The 22,956-nt window shown below is 40.4% G+C and overlaps 1 protein-coding gene and 2 long non-coding RNA genes across 3 annotated transcripts in view; 2 read left to right on the forward strand and 1 right to left on the reverse strand.

The window, feature by feature from the left end:
- Nucleotides 1–11,462, reverse strand: part of LOC137852916 (serotriflin-like) — a 32,267-nt gene extending 20,805 nt beyond the window's left edge. Inside the window, exon 1 of the mRNA XM_068675072.1 lies at nt 11,336–11,462. Coding sequence (XP_068531173.1) covers nt 11,336–11,462 — 127 coding nt within the window. The remainder of the gene's footprint in view (nt 1–11,335) is intronic.
- The window catches only part of LOC137854880 (uncharacterized), a 139,393-nt gene that overhangs the window by 89,022 nt on the left and 27,415 nt on the right, over nt 1–22,956 (forward strand). The gene's annotated exons all lie outside the window — the stretch shown is intronic.
- Nucleotides 17,608–20,281, forward strand: LOC137854878 (uncharacterized). Its single transcript, XR_011095427.1, has 2 exons — nt 17,608–18,028; nt 20,096–20,281. It is a non-coding gene; the product is annotated as an uncharacterized lncRNA (long non-coding RNA).

Genomic DNA, 22,956 nt, shown 5'->3' on the forward strand with positions numbered 1-22,956 from the left:
TTTTGCCTCATCTTTTATCATCTCAGACAACATTTCCAATTTATTAGACTCTTTTTGAATTCCAGTCCAATACTCTACGTAATGTGGAAACTCAACCAGCTTGGTGCCAGCAAAACTTTTTATGACTGAACACCTTGTTCAACTATTCAAGTAAACAATGAAAATAGTGATTGCCTCACACAGCATGGGAGCCCTCAGGGCCACTACCTGATATGAATTTTTCACAACTAAGTGATATGCAAATTGAAACATTCTGAGTTTCAGCTAATTGTGTGTTCACATCATGGACATTTAATCTAAACTCTAAACCAGATTATCACAGAATCATAGAATCATTTAAGTTGGAAAAGACCTCTAAGGTCATCAAATCCAACTGTTAACCTAGCACTGCCAAGTCTATCACTAAGCCATGTCCCTAAACCATTAAACCATGTCCCTTTCTTTGTTTATATGCGATGACATACAGGAAAATATTAAAAATCTTATCAAACTTGAAGTACATCTTGTCCATTTCTTTCAGTTTACTCATTTTACCAATTATCCATCTATCAGATGAGAGCAGATACACCCTCCCTGGACTGGAAACTTCAGGTGTACCTGATGCAAACCGATTAAGTTGTTTATTGATCAGTGAAATTGCCTTGAGGTAACACACAAAGCAGTAAGTAATCTAAATCAGTAATTTAAGTAGTCAAAATAATCCATACCAATTAACCAAAGAACAAGCTACTAATATTAATTGACTGATATGTAGCTGTGCAGGTGATTATACACAGCTGTGAAACTGTGTTAATTATAGCTCTTAAATCTAATGAATCACATAGAGCCACTATTAAACTACAATTCTATAAATTCTATAGCATCACTGATGTCTGCAAGTATCCACTCTCTTACTGCCAGAAGATTCAATGAAGATTTGATTTTATTCCTTATTTTCAATTTTTCTGAGTTTGGGACCATCTTTCTGCTCCCTTTACACCCTCTTTTCTTTGATCAAACTCCTCTCAAATAAACAGTCCTTCCCTAATTACATTTTCTCCATCAAGCCTAGGCTTTCAATATTCTATTGAAAACATGACATTTCTGATACCATTCCCTGTGCAATCTTGGACTTATGTGGCATTGCTGATATGATAGATATAAGTGCCATTACATCCCTAACCACCCCTCTCCTTGCCTAATTCTTATTGGTTATATTTACTTTACCATATCCAGTCACTAGACTTAATTATTTGGTATTAGTCTTCTTTCTTTTGCCTAGATCCACTTGAACACAAGAAGGCTCTTATCCTGTGTGCAGGTAGTCTGCATGCCACAGCAGCAGGGTAACCTGTTTTTCACACTTCTGCTTTGTGCACTCATGGTTCCCTTTTAAGGACTTAGTCACTGTGGGGCCAGGTTCTCTTGATGACCGACAGGAACTTTGACGTCCTACATGTGTTTTGTTCTCAACAAAGCATTTATGCATTTATTTGTTTTTCCAATAATTTGATCCAGGATTTTTCTTTGTATCAAAACAGGCTGTTAAGCCCAAAGTTACTATGATTCTTCATTTCCATTTTTATAATGAATTTACATATTCATTCTTCCCAAGGCTCTAAACCACCTCTTCAGTCAGGGGGTTGCTTTTATGAAGTTGGTCGTTCATGGTTCAAAGATTTGTTCGATTAGTTTATTAAGTATCAGTGGTGAATTTCATCGTAATTGAATACCTCTCTGCCATCTCACTGCCATCTTCAGTGATATCTTCAGTGATATCTTTGGTGCTATATTCAGTGCTAGATTCAGGCCTCACCTGGAGTACTGTGTCCAGTTCTGGGTTCCCCGGTACAAAAAAGACAGGGATCTCCTGGAAAGAGTCCAGCAGAGAGACACAAAGATGATATGGGGCCTAGAACATCTTCCCTGTGAAGAAAGGCTGAGAGACCTGGGTCTGCTCAGCCTGGAGAAAAGAAGATTGAGAGGGGATCTCATCAATGTGTATAAATACCTGAGGTGTGGGAGACAGAGGGATTTTTCCAACCTCTTTTCAGTGGTTTGTGGGGACAGGACAAGGGGAAATGGCCACAAAATGGAGCCCAACAAGTTCTGCACCAACATGCAAAAGAACTTCTTCACGGTGAGGGTGACGGAGCACTGGGACAGGCTGCCCAGGGAGGCTGTGGAGTCTCCTTCTCTGGAGATATTTAAAGACCATCTGGACACCTACCTGGGCAGCCTGCTCTAAGGAATCTGCTTTGGCAGGTGGATTGGACCCAATGATCTCTCGAGGTCCCTTCCAACCCCTATAATTCTGTGATTCTCTGATCTTTAATCTTGAAGATGGATTTGTCTTTTTTCTATTGTAAGAAAGACAACATATGTGGAGATTTATTGCATTTCCCCTGTATACAACTACATTTACAGGGTCTGGCTGGAATGGAGTTGACTTTCCTCACAACAGTCCACATAGTGTTGTGATTTGCACTCGTAGCCAGAATAGCATTGGTATCACACAAATATTTTATCAAGACTCTATCCAACCTCCCCCAAAGCCAGTAGGCTGGGAGTGGGCAAGATGTGGGGAAGGGACATCACCAGGCTAGCTGACCTAAAACAGCCAAAGGGATATCCCATTCCATGTTATGTCACACTTAGCAATGAAATCTGGGAAGAAGAGGGAACTATGATTATGAAATTCTGTCCTCCCAAACACCTAATACGTGTATTGAGGCTCTGCTTCCCAAAACATGGCTGAACATTGCTTGCCAATGAGAAGTAGAGAATAGCTGTTTTCATGCTTCGCTTCTGTGCAACATTTGCTTCTTTTTTTCCTCCTTCTACTTTTTTTTTTTTTTTTTCTTTTAATTAATTTATCCTTACCTCAGCCCATGAGTCATTTTATTTTCCATTATGGTCTCTCCCCTCCCTTCTCCTTCTCTTTCTTTGTTTGAGGAGGCGAAGTGAGAGAACAGTGTGGTGGAGTTTAGTTGGCCATTGGTTTGAAACCACCACACTACTTTGGGCATCCCCATATCTGTGCAGCTTCAGAAGAGAGAGAAAAAAACTTTCACGTCATGACATTCTCATAAGATAGATCTGCAGATTAGTCTCATACACTTTTGTCATGCTTGTCCTTTGCTCTATAAAAAGCAAACACTTTAGATAACTGAAGTACCACTCCTACATAGCTAGAAAGTGTTTACCAGGAAACCTTCTGTTTGCTGAAGTAATTTTTCTTTAATATTCCCTCTTGTACAACCAGAGCATTTTTTCACTTATTACAAGAACATGTTAAGTGCCAAGCAACAAATTGCAAGCTCTGTTCAGCTTATCAAATAAACAGTTAATGTATATTTACCTTAAAAAACGTCATCATCTGAAAGCCTAAATTTCAGAGTAAAGCAGTTGCTTTCCTTGAATTCCCTGCCTAAATCTTCTCTTTTTCTCTCCTGTGTGAAAGGCACAGGAAAACACAGGAAAAACCATGCACAGTAGCAATAATATCAATCAGCTGTGTGGACCACGGTGAGGGTTATGCAGTTTAGAGCAGATGCCTCCAGCTTCCCAGTTCCTTGTTCTGTCACCTTTAATGTTATCACCTCTCTCGGGTCTATTTGCTCTGGCATCTTTATTCAGGCACAAACTGATCAAGCAGGAGATAGACAATCTTAAAACACCAAGAAACTATGCTTCTGGAGATCCAGGAGAGTTAGGTAAGGGGTTCAAATAAATCTCCACCCTAAGGTCTCAGTGCAGTCCAAATATTGTTTGAAGGTTTCCCTTTTGTCTTGCCCTTGTTCAGCTTAAAGAAGCACAACCTGCTCTAGGCTTCCCTACTTGAGCAGAGAGTTTGGATAATATGACCTCCAGAGGTTATTTCCAACTGCAATGTTTCTGGGATTCTGTGAAATAAGGTGATTCACTTCATCTGTACTTAGCATATCCAGCAAGTCATACCAGATTTCTTCTGGAGAAGAGAGGTTGCTCACCAGTGTGCCATGGAACATCGAAACCAGACATCCTTCCCTGGTCCATCCCATAGGGGACCCTGGCCAAAGGCGTAGCCAGCAGTGCCAGCTCCTTCAATTTGCGGTGGTGGACACCTCTAGAAAGGCTTAGGAAACTGCTTCCAGTCTACGCAGAGATTTTGGATGGATCATTGATGGTACCATCGATGGGATATTGTCTCTGGGCAGCCAGCACAGAGAAGCATTTTCCCTGCACAGCTTCCTCTCCATCTCTTTCCTTGCAGTCAGGAATGCCCAAGCATACAGCGTGAAACCCCAGCCCAACCTCTTAGCATGGAGCAAGCAGAGGTCACTAAGTGCGCTGTTGAATAGTCCCACTGGAAAAGCAGTTCCAGACAGTAATCTTCTAATGAGCATGGTGTTGCATTGCCCTCTAATGGAGTACAGCCATGCCTTGCAGAGAAGGATTGTCACAGACTTGCTGTGCACACACAGTCTTTAGCTGGGTGCAATGTTCAGCCATGTTTTGGGAAGCAGAGCCTCAATACACATATTAGGTGTTTGGGAGGACAGAATTTCATAATCATAGTTCCCTCTTCTTCCTTAGCTTTCATTGCTAAGTGTGACATAACATGGAATGGGATATCCCTGGCCCCTAGAGGATGGCCATCCTGGGGATAAGAGAGGTAGATGTCATTATAGGGGCTTCCTCACCTGTTTGCAAGCCCAACTCTGCAAGGTTATTAATTAATTAATTAATTAATTAATTAATTTATTTATTTTGTGTTGGTGTAGTAGATTTGCTCAGGGTTTGATATCCGATTGCAGCTTAAAATCTGTGTGCAATGACATTCAGACAGAAAGGCTTTATATTAACACAAATTTATTATATTAATACAGACTTGCTTCCAACATGAGAAGCTGTATAGGATAAAGTTAATATCACTGCAGCTGAAATCCCAATACTGGCTTCTGCTGCTTTGTTTTTTCTTGAAGTGGTGAAACCACCTTCTAGCAGTCTCTATAAATTTGTTATTTTAATTTCAAGTACCCTGCCTTGTATGTTTTTCCTTCTTGATTCTTTTCATTTTTTCGTTATGGCTGATAAACAAATGGTGAGCAATGAAGAGCAGTTTGCACTTCAATTTCAGAATACTTGCTTAAATCAAAAATAGAGCTGTAAGGAACTTTGAAAAGTCCAAATGCAGAATTCACAGACCTAGAGCACTTACCTAAAATGGTTTCACCTATATTGAATGTATACTCTGCTGATGTGGCTCTGGGAAGCAACTGCACACTGCTCTGCCTGCCAAGCATTTAGTCTCTGACAGTCTATAATAAAATAAAATAAAATCAAACTTTAAACACACAACTGCATATTTAATAAAAAACAACACAGTCCCAGATATTCATTCCTTGCAGCAGGATGAGCTATTTGATATATTTTTTGTCATTATTTATCCACATAATCTTATATAAATATGAGTAAATAATGCTTAAGATAATGTTAATTCAGAGATTTTTTTTTTTTTTTTTTTTAAAGTAGGGTATATGAGAATGGAAATTAATGCCTGAAGTTAAGCTCAGTGCCAGAAGGTGTACGATCACAAAATATTAGTTTTATTTCTTTATCATTAATTGATGTTTTTTTCATGTGTGGAATTTGATTGGATATCATTAATATTGCTTTTTGTTTGCTGATAATACACAGTTATCTTATTCTATGTAAGCAGCAACTGGTTCATAGTAGGGCTGTATTTATTATGAAAAAAATTTACTCATTTCTTCTGAATTTTCTTATCTCCGATTTCCAGTTATATCATTCTCTATAGACATTATAAAAGCTGCACTGTACATATGCCACCTGCTATTGTTGTTTGTACTCTTCTGTTATTTACAACACCAAATCTATTTATTATTTGATAAAACACATAGACCCACACCAAGAGAATGGCACTTGCCTTCCTGTCCTGCTCTCTGAATTTGAATGGTCTGCAATTTCTCCAAACCAAGTGTCTCGATGCACATCCTGGCCACAGAAAAAAGTCTGTTTCACAAGAGATATGGCCTATAACTGGTCTGGAGCCTTGGAAGTCTAAAAGGAAATCTTTAAAGCCCTCAAGATAGACAAACAATAATTTTTGCTCTACAAGGCAGAGCTGACATCACTTTTGCATGCATATATTAGCCTAATAATTTTTGAAATGATGACATATTTTCCCCCAAAGCATAGTGCAATAAGTTTTAAGTAGAAAATTTCATATGACAACAAGACAGGGTGAACTCTTGTTACAGTAGTGCTGAAGGTATTGTTAGCAGCTACAGAAAGCAGGTAGCAAACCCTTTCTGAACCCAAGAATCAGGTTTTACAACCTTCTCACTTTTGAAACCAGTCTTTATGCTTTTGCATGCAGCCAAATGATTAGCAAAGATTAGCACAAAAATAATTCTGCTTTCTTAAACTTCAGAAATTGGAAACAAGTTCATACTGGAATTTTTCCAAACTGCTTGTGGCCTTAGCTCTACCTCAGGATGCAAGACCTGTTGCAAATATTTGCAAGATATTAAAAGACATGTGATATTTCTTTTATTGAATTGATCCTGTTCTGACTACACTAGCAGTATACTTAATAAATATTTTTGACTCTATGATAGCACACATTTGAGTACTTTGCTCTTCTATGATAATGATGACTAAGACTGAAGGAAGGACCTTAACTGTGCAAAACTTCTTGGCATAACTGAACTAGTTTTTGACTAAAATTTTGACAGCACAAACAGTTGATATCATTGGGCCATGATCCAGAAAAATACTTAAGCATACATCCAATTTTAAGCTCAGGAGTTTTTATATTCAAGCCAAAAGATTCAGCATCTTGGAGAACTAAGCTCTGCATGTATGTCTATTACCTTTATATATATATATAATTTGAACACAGAGGGATACTGCTAGATGTGAAAAATTTCTCTGTCATAAGGTTAAGCTACCAGCATTTAGTGTTGGGGTGGGTAGATTTTATTTATTTATTTATTTTCCACTCTTGCTTGAATGTGAGGAATTTACACCTGTTAAAGAGACACAGACTGTTTCCCATCCCAATTTTGCCAGTACAGGAGATTATTTTTTGCTTTATGATTATGTATACATACACAGGATATTCACTAAACTCAAAAAAAGAGCCATGGAGAATGGCAGGATAGCCCCTGGCTGCAAGAATAGTTTTTGTGGTATACTGTCAATAAAGGATACCCTTTTAGCTGTGCCTAGCTCTCCCATACTGGTAGAGAAAATTTAGTCATCTAATGCAGGGCTCCATATTCTACAAGCCCATCTAAATTATATATTCAGGATAAAGTGTGTTACCTTGGGTAAGCAGGTCATCTTTTTAAGTTTCATCTTAATTTTTAAGTTTCAGGAGATGAAATATGAATCCCTGGTATACCAAGGCAAGCTTTATCCCAAGACTTTTCTTAAAGTAGTAAAGAAGATGAAACCTAAATTAATATTTAATAATAACAACAACAACAACAATAATAACAATAATATTCTCCAGGTTACCTGAACAGAGGCATTTTTTAAGCTCTCTTATTTCTAGGTGAAAATTTCTCTTTGTGTAACTAAGAACAGGCCTGAACCTTACAGTTTCTTTTGTTTTATCAGCAAACTGAATTGTTGTTGTTATTGTTATTGTTTTGGAGTTGTCAATGTTCAGTTGTTACTGAAAATGCTAATTTTCAGTAACACGAAAGTTCAGCTTCCAATGTTCAGTTTTCCACCAGAGGGCACTCCTCTATTTTTAATGAAATCAAATTTCTGAACAACATTGAGCAGATTTGCACAGTTTGGCATGTGCTGTACAATTCTAGCTGAAATGTGGCAAGCAGAAAATTGCAGGATCAGAGACACCCTGTCACACATCTGTCAATATTATGTGTTATCTGCTACCCTCCCACTGCCTAGCTGATGGGCACTGCAAGTCTGCAGTATGACAGATGTTTTGGGTTTGTGTACGTAAAATAAATAGTCAATAATATTATACACAGTGCATGCAGCAAGGATATGACTGAGGTTGAAGAGATCTGTGTCTATGTGACCAAGGAGAAAGGGGGTCAACAGTGTCACCATGGTGAGCACCAGATTTTAACATTTTTATGGAATATTCCATCCCCTAGTGGTTTTATATTAGTGTATGGGAATACGTGTAATTATAAAATCAAATCTATTTTGGAGCTGATGCAGCTTGGATTGAATTTTGGTGCTTAAGAATTTGTATCAATAAAAAACAAAAGCGAATATCTGCAGTGAGATTTGTAGACATTGAAGAACCTGTTATTTTAGCTGAACTGTAAGGAATGTTTACCACGATAAGGACTTTTTAAGCACTTTTTATGTTTATTACTCATTTTTAGAAAGATATTACTGAAGTTAAGGCAATATACTTGGATGCAGAAAATCTAAGTAGTCTGCTTTTTGATAACAGAAGAGAAAGGATATTTTTAAGGCTTATACATAAGGATGTCAAAGCTTTCAGAAGAAAAATTTTGGCAAAAACTAGAGGATTATTGTTTATTTTTTTTTTAAATCTATGCAAACAAAATGTAGATGCATTTCCTAACAGGCTCTATAAAGAAGGAGCTACCTCCTAAATATTTCACAGAATCACAGAATATCCTGAGTTGGAAGGGACACACAAGGATCATGGAGTCCAGCTCCTGTCTCTGCACAGGACCACCCAAAACCAGATCACGTCTGAGAGCATTGTCCAAATGCTTCTTGAACTCCGGCAGCTCAGTGCCACGACCACTGCCCTGGGGAGCCTGTCCCAGTGCCCAACCACCTCTGGGTGCAGAACCTTTCCCTAACCCCCAGCCTGACCCTCCCCGTCCCAGTTCAATGGTGTTCCCTCGGGTCCTGTCACTGTCTCCAGAGAGCAGAGCACAGTGCTCCTTGTCAGGGAGCTGCAGGCCACCATGAGGCCTCCCCTTGGCCTCCTCTGCTCTGGGCTGATTTGTTAAAAATAGTCTCATCCTCTAGTTACTGAAATAATTGGCAAAAGCAAAATAATGAAGAAATACACCCTTCTGATAATTTTACCAAAGTGTATAAGAACAGAATCAGCAGAGATTGGAAGCATGCTACATCAAATGGTTAACATGTTCTGGCACTATATCAAAAGTGACGAATTCTCACAGCAGCTCTTAAACCAAAAAAGTAAACACTTTTCCCTTCCTCTGTCAAATAGTAAGTGGAATTACAGAGGTGGTGGGGTTTGCTTAAGGTTGTCTTAACCTGGTCCCTGTTAAGACAACAAGGGAGAGCCAAGATGAGCTAACACAGGTGTAAGAATGAAATAGAAGTATGTATTTGTTTTTCAATCAAGACAGGTTCAGTCTCCTGCGAACTTGTACTGTTGCATTTCAGGGTGAGGGGGATGACCTCTGTGCTTTCAGGACTTGAATGTAGGCAATGTGTAGCTAGGTCATTTGTTGGGATTGGTCTCTTCACTTCTCTAGAGTGTTTCATGGCTAATTATCCTCATGTTTTTCTTAAACTTCTCTGGACTGACTTCAGAAAATCTCTCTGTATTTAACTGCCTGCCAGGATCTCCATGATTCAGTCTCTTGCTTTTCAGCCAAACGCTTATACTCCCTGCAGGGGATGCACCTACTAATAGCCAAGCCTGCTGCCATTTGAGTCACCTTTGTTAGCTAGTCTCCACCCAAATCTCCAGAGTTTTCAGACAATGGTAAATACCTGTCCCTGAAAAAGTATCATCTAGGTGATAGTATCATCTAGGTGAAGACTCTCTCAGGTGAGAGTCTTCTCATCCAGCTCCAGAAGCTAGTTGTCTACTTCAGAGCTTTTCTCCTTAATAGTGCCTTTAGAGGTAATGGAAGCACTTGAGGGATATGCCTCATCTCTTGTTACAGCGGATGTTTGAGAAAAAATGGTGAGTAGCAAAGTTAAATGATGTCATGAAGGCTTTTTAAAAAGTTAACATGTAGATCAAGTCATTTACAATTTTATATCTCTAGGAATGTTGAGGAAACCAACAGTTTCAGGAAAGGATGTAAGAGGGAGCTCTAAGGAAGTAAATACTGTCTTTAGTGTTCTGGCTCTCTGTAGAGGCAGCATTTACTTTTCCCACTGTAGAATGATATCAGTGATTGATTGTGTGTGGGTTCTCTAAGATATGTGTTAGACAGCAGTAAATGTGTGAGATACATGAAATAGTTCATGTTTACTGAAAATAGCAGTGCAAAGTCACCTGGAAGAAAACCTACTCACTGCTTATTCTTCTTCTCGTCAAGTATATCTCTTTTGGAGCCTGCTTGGTAGCTCTAAGCCTGCTCCATAGCTCTATAGGGTCTGTAGGCATAATTAGGATGTGTCATGTTTCCTCTGTTAGAAGCAACACAAAATTGCAGCTCTTCACTTATCGTTCAGCTACTTGACTAATAAAACTGCCCTCATAGCCCTGGTATGACACATCACCTATTCCTGCAATAGATCTGAGTGCTGTATTTAATGTGTGTGTTATTTCTAGTATTGTTTATCAGTTGCAGAGTCACACAACACCTGTTCATGAGAATGGGCAATACTACACATATCAGTCTTGTGGAATATCCAGGCATGCTTCACAACTGCTGTTTTGTCTTTGAAACACACCTGTTGCTTCCCTAACACTGACTTCAAACAGCTGTTCACCAATCCAGTTGATGCATATAACACACCTTCCAGAAGCAACGGCATGAAAAATTTGCTCTTCACCAGGTGTCTTTCACATGAGAGACTGAATAGTCTGTATGACAAACAACTTAATTGATTACAAGGATGAAGACTCATTGCAATTGCTTTTAGCTGTCTAAAATTAGTCCCCTAACATGGCTGTCTGGTGAATTGAGGCACATTCAGTGTATGATTCATTACATCTGTCATCAGCCTCTCTTTTAGGAAGACAAGTCATCCTCTAGACATCTTCCCTTGCTTTTCATTGACAACAGAAAGAGAATAAATGGTACTGTTTATACTACGTCTCTCATCACTTCCCTAGCCCTGCTGGCCACACTGTTTCTTATGCAAGCCAGAATGCTGTTGGCCTTCTTGGCCACCTGAGCACACTGCTGGCTCATATTCAGCCGACTATCAACCAATACTCCCAGGTCCTTCTCCTCCAGGCAGCTTCCTAACCACTCATCTGCCCACCTGTAGAGCTGCATGGGGTTGTTGCACCGCAGGTGCAGGACCCGGCACTTGGCCTTGTTGAACTTCATACGGTTGGCCTCAGCCCATTGGTCCAGCCTATCCAGATCCTCCTGCAGAGCATTTCTACCCTTGAGCAGATCAACACACACACCTAACTTGGTGTCATCTGCGAACTTACTGAGGGTGCACTTGATCACCTCATCCGGATCATTGATAAAGATATTAAAGAGAACTGGCCCTAGTACTGAGTCCTGGGGGACTCCACTAGTGACTGGCATCCAACTGGATTTAAATCCATTCACCATGATTCTTTGGGCCTGTCTACCCAGCCAGTTTCTAACCCAACAAAGTGTATGCCAGTCCAAGCCACAAGCAGACAGTTTCTTGAGGAGAATGCTGTGGGAAATGGCATCAGAAGCCTTACTGAAGTCAAGGTATATCATATCCACAGACTTTCCTTCATCCACCAAGTGCATCACTTTGTCATAGAAGGAGATCAGGTTTCTCAAGCAGGACCTGCCTTTCATAAGCCCATGCTGACTGGGCCTATTGCCTGGTTGCCCTGCAAGTGCTGTGTGATGACCCTCAAGATAATCTGCTCCATGAGCTTTCCTGGCACTGAGGTCAAACCAACAAGCCTATAGTTTCCCATGTCTAACTTCTGTCCCTTCTTGTAGATGGGCATCACGTTTGCTAGCTGCCAGTCGACTGGGACCTCCCCTGATAGCCAGGATTGCTGATAAATGATGGAAAATGGCCTGGGAAGTTCTTCCACCAGTTCTTGCAGCACCCTCAGGTGGATCTCATCTGGCCCCATCAACTTGCGTTCAACTTAAATCTAAGTGCTATAGAAGGTCACCAACCATTTCCTCGTGAACTGTGAGGACCACATCCTGCTCTCCATCCCCTTCCACCACCTCAGGGTGCTGGGTATCCAGAGAACAATGGCTCTTGCTGCTAAAGATTGAGGCAAAGAAGGAATTAAGCACCTCTGTTTTTTCCTTATCTCTTGTTATTAAGTTTCCCCCAGCATCCAGTAAAGGATGGAGATTCTCCTTAGTCCTCCTTTTTGTGTTAATGTATTTATAAAAACATTTTCTGTTGTCTTTAAGAGCAGTAGCCAGATTGAGCTCGAGATGAGCCTTGGCCTTTCTAATTTTGTCCCTACACATCCTTACAACATATAAAACAGGTGAATCCCACCTATAATACCTTTTATTTCAACTTCCAGCACTAAATTGTACTACATTATGTTGCTGTCATGTATTAGCTGTTGGATTCTTCCTCTTCCTTGTGAATAAAATGGATCTTCAGTCTGGACTTAAATCTTCCAATTCTCAGCAATCAAAACTGGGATTACTGAGGCAAAGGATTATTTGGGAAGTGATTAGATTTATATATAAATTGGAAGCAATGCAAATAGACTTATGTTTTCAGTATAGGAATTACCATTTTCCAGTAGTGACCATATGTTTATGATTATTACCAGTTGATTAAAGGCAAACAAATGTATCGGTGGGTTTATCTGATAATAAACAGGATCTTTCAGCAGATCACTTAGAAAGAAAATCATTTAAATCTTTCTAGGGGGACAAGCTGTTGTTCATGAGTTACGGAGAGGCAATTTGTCCACAAAATCACAAACACACCTAAATGTGATGTTGTGGTAGTTTTACCCTGATGGGCAACTAAACTCCACCACAACTGCTCTCTCACCTCCTTGAAAGATGAGGGGGAGAAGAAAGTATGCTGGAAAGAAAAGAAGGGCTCAAGGGCTGAAATGAGGATGGGGAGATTACTCACCAATTATTGCCACAAGCAAAACAGATAGCCTAGGGAGATTAATGTAGTTTATTGTTTATTATTAGCAGACTACAGCAGTGAGGAAATTAAAAACACCTTCTTCTCCATCCACCCTACTCTATGTCCTCCCCACCAGCGGTGCAGCGGAACAGAGAATGAGGGTTGCAGTCAGTCTATAGCACTCTGTCTCTACCACTCCTTCATGGTCACTCTCTGCCCCTGCTCCATGTGGGGTCCCTCCCATGGGATGCCGTCCTTCCAGAACTGTGCCTGTGGGGGCTGCCCACAGGCAGCAGCTCTTCAAGAACTGCCCCAATGTGGCTCCGTAACACGGGTTCCATCCCCCAGGAGCAAACTGCTCCAGCACAGGTCCCCAGTGGACGGCAGCTCCCCCCAGACCCCCTGCTCCTGCGGGGACTCTCCATGGGCTGCAGCCTCCTCAGGCCACAACCGCCTGCTCCACTGGGGACTCCTCCACTGGCTGCAGTGTGGAGATCTGCTCCATGTGGGACCCACGGGCTGCAGGGGGACAGCCTGCTCCACCAGGGGCCTCTCCACAGGCCTCATGGGAACTGCTGTGTGCCTGGAGCCCTCCTTCTGTACTGAGCTTGGGGGTTGCAGGGCTGGTTCTCCCACATTTTCTCACCTTTCTCTGCCAGCCACTGTAGCATAGCAGTTTTTTTCTCTTTCTTAAAACTGTTCTCCCAGAGACCCAACCAGCATCACTCATGGCTTGGCTCTTTTGGAACCATCTTGAGCTGGCTCTAACCTGACATGGGGGCAGCTGCTGGGCTATGATTACAGAGGCCACCCCTTCAATCCCCCTGCCACCAAGCCCTTGCCATGTAAACCTAGTACACGTGTTGAAAATTTGTAATCCAATTCAAAATTCATTGACCATTTTCCAAGTCACCAGCTTCTCATAACTGTATTCTATACAAATTATATAGGGGATATTTCTATATCACTCAGTTACTTGGCTGAATTAAGGCTGAATATGAATCCTCAAGGTAGTTTAAGTCAGGTGTGTCTGGACTACAAAGCCTTACTTATACTACTGTATCTTATTGTGTCAATTTGTATGCTTAAGGGTATGTACAATGTGAGGATAGCAACTAGAATTTATTTATTGCAGGCTTTTTCTTTGCTTGGTTTTGTTCCTACATGAATTGGTGTTTAAAACATCATCTGGATTTCAGGATTACAATATGAGCCATTTTCAGGTATATTATTCCATGGTTCATCATACTGTGGGCTATGTAAGCCTTAGTCATGTATTCAGGAGAGTTTGTTTGCCTTCTATTGGATATCAGAGCAGGGAACTGAAAGTTTATGAAACATGATTTGCCTGATTTCCTACTGGAAAGTGTATGAGCACTACCCAGAATTAATATGAATTTCTAGGGTCTAGCACTCTTCTCCCTTGTCCAAATAAAATCTGGGTTCTTCAAAATATGGGTGAGTTTTTGCTTCAAGGACTGGAAGAGGGCTTATAACTACAACTAAGGCAGGAGGCAAGTTACCTAGGTCCTAGGATTTTCTGTTGGACCTTGTGGAATGGGATTTGGCTTGAAGATTAAAATACCAAACTGTAGGTGTCTATATGTGGATATGATCTGAGCATCTAATCTCCTATCACAATTAATGGAAAGCTCTGTCAATGTTCTCAGTGAAGCCTTCTGAGCTTTTAGGTGTATACAGAGTTTGTGAACTCACTGTCTCACTCAGAGACATCTAGTGCTAACTTTGATACACCAGAAAGTCCTGTCTGTCCTTCTGCTGCTTTTCCAGAAGGACATAGTTTTTCTATATATTCTGCAAAGCACCCATAGGCCCTATGTGCAGATCTTTGCCACTCCAGACTATCACATGGTAGGGATACCTCTGTGTAAGAAAAAAAATAATTGATTTTCCTACAAACTGTTCCACAAAATTAGTGATTTCTCACTCTTATAGTAAAGACCCTCAGTATGACTAAACTGGCTGCAGATGTCTAAAGTAAATCAAGATGGATCCCACACCCCATATTGATATTCCTGACATTTTAATATGTTAGCTCATTTGCATTGGTTGACCCAGATGCTGCTTGGTGCGTCTTAGCTTACAGGTGTCTTCAGCACCTAGCCCATACAATCTTACTTATTAACTGCTAGTGGGTGGACTAGCTGGCAATACTATGGCTCAACAGGGGATATGTTAATCTAAGTGTTTGTTGTTAGTTCCTTAAATCCAGCAAAAAGGTAGTGCATCTATTGTGGCAGAATGAGCCTTCTGCTACCACCCACTAACAGTAAGGCAGGTCCAACGTTACCGATCACAAAGTGAACAAAGGCAGATTGGGCTCAAGGGAGATGCTTTTTGCAGAAGATGAGATCAGGTTCAGACACTGAGCTGCTTGGGGCGATGCATTATTAAATGCTATCTACTGATATGCTACTTTTGTAGAAGCTGATTAATGACATCCTATTTTATTATTCTTTATCTTTTATCTTCACCTTGTTTCACAGATGTAACTGGCAGTACACGGCAATAACCAAAGACCCGTGGCACTCATTAGGTTGTGGCTGCTCCTCAGAAGTGCCATCAGGCATGCAATTCCTATTCACAATTTTGTTAATGATGCTGGTTAACATGTGTGTTACTGTTCAAGCTACATAGACAGAATGGTCTTGTCAGTCTTAAACTAACTTATCTTTTAGGTATCATTTCCTTTGACACAGTCCTCTGATATACTGAGAGATAAATAAAAGGCAGACTCTGTAATGTGTTCCCCCGGCAGTAAAATCTTAGCAGTAATGTTGTAGAAGGGTTTAATCTAATGAGTGTTTCTTTTGACCTGTTTTATATTTTATTAGAGAGTTAAAGCTGCAGGTCTTAAGGCACACTGAAACTAGAAACAAATTCTTTCTGAGTTGTTCCATGCTCCTTGGGAATTTTTTTGTCTTTGTGTGAAAGTGGGTGCTTAATCCTACCAGCACATGACTGGTAGAGAATACAGGTAAATCAAATACATTCAACTGCCTGAGATCCTGTTTTGTACCACTTTTGGGGTTGTGATTTGAGGAGAGGAGTAATCCCCTCTAAACAAAAACTAACCCAGCAAATAAAATGAAAAATTTTCCGCTGAATTATCTCAGCATGGGTTATTGAAAATTGACTATTGAAAAGTTAAAAGGATAAATTCAAAACAAAATGAACACAAAGAAGTCTATGTCCTGAGCATGCAAGTATCTGAACCCAGTCAACCCAGGGTAAGCCGAAGCTGGCAATGAATAACTACCCACCGTGACTCCTCAGGTGTCTGATCTTTGCATGCCCAGTAAAAAATAGGAGGTAATATGTCTCTTTTTCATTGTGGGTTTTGTTACTTCATGTTTATTACAGGATAAGAGCTTGTACATGAGCAATTTCTGAAGAACATTTGATTTGGAAAGACTGTTGCAATAGGAATAGGATAATCTTCCCCTTACATTTATTTGCTTAGGTCTTTATTCATACTGAGAAGTACCTCGAGAAGTACCCTGAGAGAGGTACTGAGAGGTACCTGAGAAGTACCTCGAGAAGAGTGTAAGCCTTCAATTGCATCCCTACCAACTCAATATTGACACTTCACCCTGGAAAGATCAGACAACTGTCTTACTTTAGTTCCCAGGAAACTAATGGCTTTTATGGTGTTATCTAGTAGGTCACCTTATGAATTTTTCTTTTGCATGTAGCTACTAGTTGCATGACAGCATTGTGCTTGCTAACAAAATCACTTTGCTAGTATTTTTTTGGTAACTGACAAAGCAGCCAGAGCTACAGTGGTTTTCCATCATGAAGCATCAAGTGAAAATCAACCTGAGAGCTACAGCCACCAACGTAAATTAAGTTCTGTTTCTTGATTTAGTTGCAAGGCTGAGATTCCTATGTGAGGGAAACCAAAGCAGAAGCCACATTGGCATTACAAAGTGGGATTGCAGAAGACCACTGAGGAAAGGCTTAACTTCCTCTGTCTTACAAAGGGCACTGAATGACTAGAAATCCTAGATCTGAAAAAATACCCATGAGCTAGGCAAGACATAATATCAGAGCTTAACAGCTATGACAGGCTGAGGGAGTCGGAGGCATTCAGCTTGGAGAGGAGAAGGCTCTGGGGAGAATTTACAGTGGCCTTCCAGTGCCTAAAGGGGCCTGCAGAGAAATGGGGAAGGACTCTTTGGCAGGGGGCATAGGGATAGGAAAAGGTGTGATGACTTTAACCACCTCTCTCCCACAAAGTTAATTTCTGCCTCTTTGCAGCCCCTTAGTTGTAAAAAAAGGACTTGATATTGAGCTTTATGTTGAATTGTGCTAAGGAGCTGACCCAGATTAAAAACATACATATATTTATAGGGTATTTTTTATCATAGACCAGCTCCCCAATTCTTGACCTCCTCAAACATCTGGTATAGCAGAAATAACAAAATTTAAGGAAAAATGACAGAAATTGTTTGGTACAACACTGCTTCTAAAAGACAAACCCAGGAAGATAGGGCTGAAGTATATTATAGACAGGGTAATAAGTATATTTAAATCGAGGGACACTCCCTGCCATTTGAGTCTGAAAGAGGTTGGTAAGACATTTATTCTTAACATAGCAAGTGCTCATTTGTGAGGAGGCTGGGAGCCAGATAAAAGGATTCTGAAAGGCTTCAGAGGGAAATATATATCTGGGGGAAATAGCCTCTTCCACCTCTGATTGCTCTCTGCCATGCCAAGGGGCATCTGTAACCCTTACCCATGCCAAAACACAGAGGGTGGGGGAAGATTAAAACATGTCAGACCTTGTTTCCTTTTAAACTGAATTAGGCCACTCCTCACTCAGTCTTTGTTTGCAATTTGCATCTAATTTGGAGACACTTACCTCTCTCCTAAAATAGCATGCTGGGAACCTGGGTGCTAGACAGAAGGCTGCAGGTGCTAAGATGGGATCTCAGGAAGTAAAACACCAGGTTCTGCAGCATTTCTGGGGCCAGCTGAGGTCAATGAAGATCTCTGATAAAAGCCGGAGTACACACCCATTGTTTTCTTATGTGACTGTAAAATGGTAAGATGCTAATCTAAAAATGTGTAAAGCTATCTTTAGATTGTTTCTCTTTTCTTTAAAGTTTTTCTTTCTTGCTTGTTCAGCACACTGGTGCAGCAGAACAGACAGGTGCATGAGCAGTCAGGAAATCCACCTGAGAATGGCATAGAAAGAGTTACAATATTCATGTTTGATTGCATATAATTTATCTAAATGCCTGTATTTGGCTAATTATTAGTTAGGAAATTAATGAAGGTTATCACCTTATAGGTGGAAAAGGCACGTTTCTGCTCAGATGATTAAGTTGCAAAGTACAACAGTCATGATTTTTTTAAGGGCACTCTATTTTTTGATGACGTCTTTACTCTTGCAGAGCAGAATTTAAAATGTGGCTGATGCATGACATGACTGGACAGTTTGGCACTAGATATAACATGGTATGTAGAGAATGATGAGCTCAGAGTAAATCTGTTTGATAAAACCATTTTTTTTTGTGTGATGAATTAAAATCAAGACAAACAGTATGGAGGGACAAATCAGAACTGGAAGAAAAAAATGGATGGGAAAAATAAAAAATGGAGATTTCTTTGTCTTGTGTAAACTGATGATTCCAATTAATTTTTCTGAGTTTTCATGAGTATGTGAGAAAAGGTTAAGCCAAATCTACATGTTCCTACAAAACTGCAGCCAAAAATGCACTAAAAATCAATGCATTTCCCCAATGTAGTGATCAAAATCAGAAGTTTGAGAATTGTAAATACAACTTCATTATGGTGCTATACTCACAATCTTTGTTAGCTCACTTTAGCCTCCCTTTATAGTTATCATCAAGTTAGATTTAATTGAGTACCAGAAGGCTCTATCTACTGTGCAATTTCAGCTACTTGTGAAAACATTTCAAAAAGCTGTTCTTCCATTCAGTACATAGGATTTTCTTCAAGACTGTATTTGAATACTATGGAAGTTACGGCATTTTGGTCAATGCATTCATGTATTCTTGCTTAGCAGGATGTTGGTAATGACTGGAAAGTCTGTTTCTTGCCTTACTCAAACATTAATATATTTATTTTGAAAAAGGGGAAAAATTTGGTATATTAAAAATAGTGTGCAGGATATTAAATTTCATTAGCATATTTTAAAAAAGTAAGGTTAGTGAACTTTATTATCCGATGATGATGTGTCTCTTACATTAAGTACATTTTTGCTTTTGTGATACATGAAAGACCATCCTTTGCTGAAAGCTGTCAGGCAGATTAAAAAAATATCCTCTATTTTTCTATTCTTCTCTGAAGAAAGCACAGAAAGGAATGCACTGAAGGCATTACATTATCAGAAGTCTGTTTTCAACATTTTAGAATTTTATGAGATTTGTTGTTTTGTTGTGCCTGCTCTCAAAGATATAGTGTTCCTTATATCAAGCCCACATGATTGTCTATTTCCTAGCTCTGTTGTACTGTGTGGAGTTTTTTCCTTAGATCTTAGTTGGAAAGAAATAAAGAGGTGCAGGCAAAATGAAATAAAAATAAAAGCTTATTAATGTGAAAATAGTCTTGAAAAAGAATGTGGGGTCACTTTTCTTTTGTTTATTATGCCTGATATAGTTTGGAAGTTATAATAGGTCTAGCCAGTCTTTGAAGTGCATTGTCATTTACCTAAAATTTACTTATCTCATAAATGTATTGCATGTGTTGTTAAACACTATTTTCCTGCCACCTGCCAGGTTATGGAAATATAGCTCCTTGATGAAGGCATTATTTAAAAAATAGGGATCCTTCTTGGATATATTTTACTCCAATGAATGTATACCTTGTTTCAACTACCTTTCATGGAGAACAATTTTTATTTTAATGCATGCACAATATCTTTTTCTTGAATGTGGGGAAGAATTGTTGCATTATGCAGCCTAAGAGAGTCTAAGTGAGAGGCAGTCCTCAATTTCGGGAAGGATTTTTCAAACCTGCTGCACATAACATGATTTCAACACAGTTTTGCATCCTCACCTTTGAAATGTTGTAACACTTTAAAGTGTCAAATCAATCAAGGCTTAGGCACACATTTGAAGGCTTACTGCACGTTTTTGCTTTGCAGGCTTCAAGAACATTTCTTCAAATTCTACAAATAAGTGAATCAAGGCCTACAGCATGAAGGGTTGTAAAATATATTCATCTTGCAGTTTTCAGAAGACTACATGCATTCTGAGAATATCCAACATTATCATAACTAAGGATGATTCATTTTCAAAATGGCATTAAAGTTTCTGTTTCAATGCTAAAAGGATGTTATGACTGTTGAATATAAAATATATAGAGAGAGCAAAATCACAGAATTTTTCAGCCTGTCTGCCATTAAAGGACTTTATTTTTGTAATGGTGAGAGGCAGGATACTGCTTAGCTGAACTGTGCCTATGATAAGTTTGGTTATTCCTGTCCATTACACCATTGCACAAGTGAGAGAATTGTTGTAGCTGGAATATGTCTTGCTCTCTAAACTGTGTACTTGTCCACAATGAGCCAAAAAGGTCTATGATATGGGGCATACTTCAGGCACTGTTGTCCTAGAGCAGTCAGATGCCGGCAGAGAACTCCATCCATAGTAGGTGAAGAGGATGTGAACCCCTTTCCATTGCTCCTCCCATGGCAGTTCCTTGTCTGCTCTGGATCCCTTGTAGAGACAGGAAGGGTTTTGAGGGTGCCACCTTGAAAGATGAAACTCCCCAAGAATGGGGTGTGGTAGGAGAAAGGCATGATCTGACATGGAGTCTGTAGTCGCTGCAAGGATCAGAGACGATGCACGCAGCCGTGCAATCATTATGATGTATCTTTTATAATGGCTTTTAAGTCTTTTACTAGCACCAAACAAAAACAAATTAATGTCTCTGTATCCTAGCTCTGGAAGTCATGGGTTTCTTGCTCCTAGGGTTTTTTTTATACCATCACTAATCTATCTACTGGTATTACCAGATTTTACCTCTTTTAAGTACCACTTATTTATTTTATACCAAACTGTAATGGGTTAAAATTCTGGTAAATAAAAAAAAATTCTGGTAAAGAACAGAATTGGCTCTTAATGTGTTTTGGATGGAATCTGGGAACTTGGAGCTTATTTTTGTCCTAAAGATTGCCTTAAATGTGCTTATGGTAAATGAGAACGTGGGTCTGATTCTCTTGTACCCAAGGAAGTAATTCGGTGACGGTTTTCCATATTGTGGGTGTTCTTAAGCCATGATTGTGACTTGAGGCTAGGAAAGGTTGTGGGCATTACTTGTGAGAACTGTGTAATTAGCTCCTGATTTGGGTATTGTCAGTCTGTGAGGACACCCAGTGGCTAGAGGCCTTGGTCCCAGCTCCCGCTGCAGGAACATCATAGTTGTGTGTTCAACAGCATGTATGTGTTATTACGTTATTTTGAACCACATCTCCCTAGTTTGTAAAGATCTTTTATGGGTTTGTCAAACATTCTATCAACGTCAAGACAACCTTCTCTAGACCTAATTCCTCGTTAAAGAAGAAAGTTGCGCTGGTTGGCAAGATTAGCTTGTGACAAAGCTATGCTAGTATTTTATGCTCTACTAACTACAAAATGACTGGTAAACAATTTGGTCCATTATCTTCCTGGATATCTAAATTATGCTTATTGACCATTTGTTCCATGGGCTCTCAGAGGTGAGATGAATGAAGGTTGATTTTAACCTCACTACACTACTTTTATTTCCTGTTATGAGTGACCAAGAAATCATTTCTTGTGTTTTGGCTTAAGACAGAAGGGAATAAGTCTCTAGTCCCACTACTAAAAGTAAACTGACTTTGAGTGGGGTGTAACTGGTCTACCCTATTCCATGACAACCACTGGATTATACATTGCATTGACATCATTTTTATTTGGATCTGTGCTAACAATTTGAGAGTGCAGGCACTCATGTACAGTGCTCACAGAATCAGAGAATTTCTAGGTTGGAAGAGACCTCAAGATCATCGAGTCCAACCTCTGACCTAATATTAACAGTCCCCACTAAACCATATCCCTAAGCTCTACATCTAAACGTCTTTTGAAGACTTCCAGGGATGGTGACTCCACCACCTCCCTGGGCAGCCTGTTCCAGTGCCTAACAACCCTTTCAGTAAAGAAGTTCTTCCTAACATCTAACCTAAAACTCCCCTGGCGCAACTTTAGCCCATTCCCCCTTGTCCTGTCACCAGGCACGTGGGAGAACAGGCCAACCCCCACCTCACTACAGCCTCCTTTAAGGTATCTGTAGAGAGCGATAAGGTCGCCCCTGAGCCTCCTCTTCTCCAGGCTGAACAAGCCCAGCTCCTTCAGCCGCTCCTCGTAGGACTTGTTCTCCAGGCCCCTCACCAGCTTCGTCACCCTTCTTTGGACCCGCTCAAGCACCTCGATGTCCTTCTTGTAGCGAGGGGCCCAAAACTGAACACAGTACTCGAGGTGCGGCCTCACCAGAGCGGAGTACAGGGGGACGATCACCTCCCTAGCCCTGCTGGTCACACTGTTTCTTATGCAAGCCAGGATGCCGTTGGCCTTCTTGGCCACCTGAGCTGCCCACCTGAGCTGGCTCATATTCAGCCGACTGTCCACCATCACTCCCAGGTCCTTCTCTGCCTGGCAGCTCTCCAACCACTCATCTCCCAGCCTGTAGCTCTGCTTGGGGTTATTGCACCCCAGGTGCAGGACCCGGCACTTGGCCTTGTTGAACTTCATGCAGTTGACCTCAGCCCATCAGTGCAGCCTATCCAGATCCTCCTGCAGAGCTTTCCTACCCTCGAGCAGATTGACACACGCACCTAACTTGGTGTCATCTGCAAACTTACTGAGGGTGCACTCAATGCCCTCGTCCAGATCATTGATGAAGATATTAAAGAGGACTGGCCCCAGCACCGAGCCCTGGGGAACGCCACTAGTGACTGGCCTCCAACTGGACTTGACTCCATTTACC

The sequence above is a fragment of the Anas acuta genome, chromosome 3, assembly GCF_963932015.1.
Source record: "Anas acuta chromosome 3, bAnaAcu1.1, whole genome shotgun sequence".
Lineage (NCBI taxonomy): Eukaryota > Metazoa > Chordata > Aves > Anseriformes > Anatidae > Anas > Anas acuta.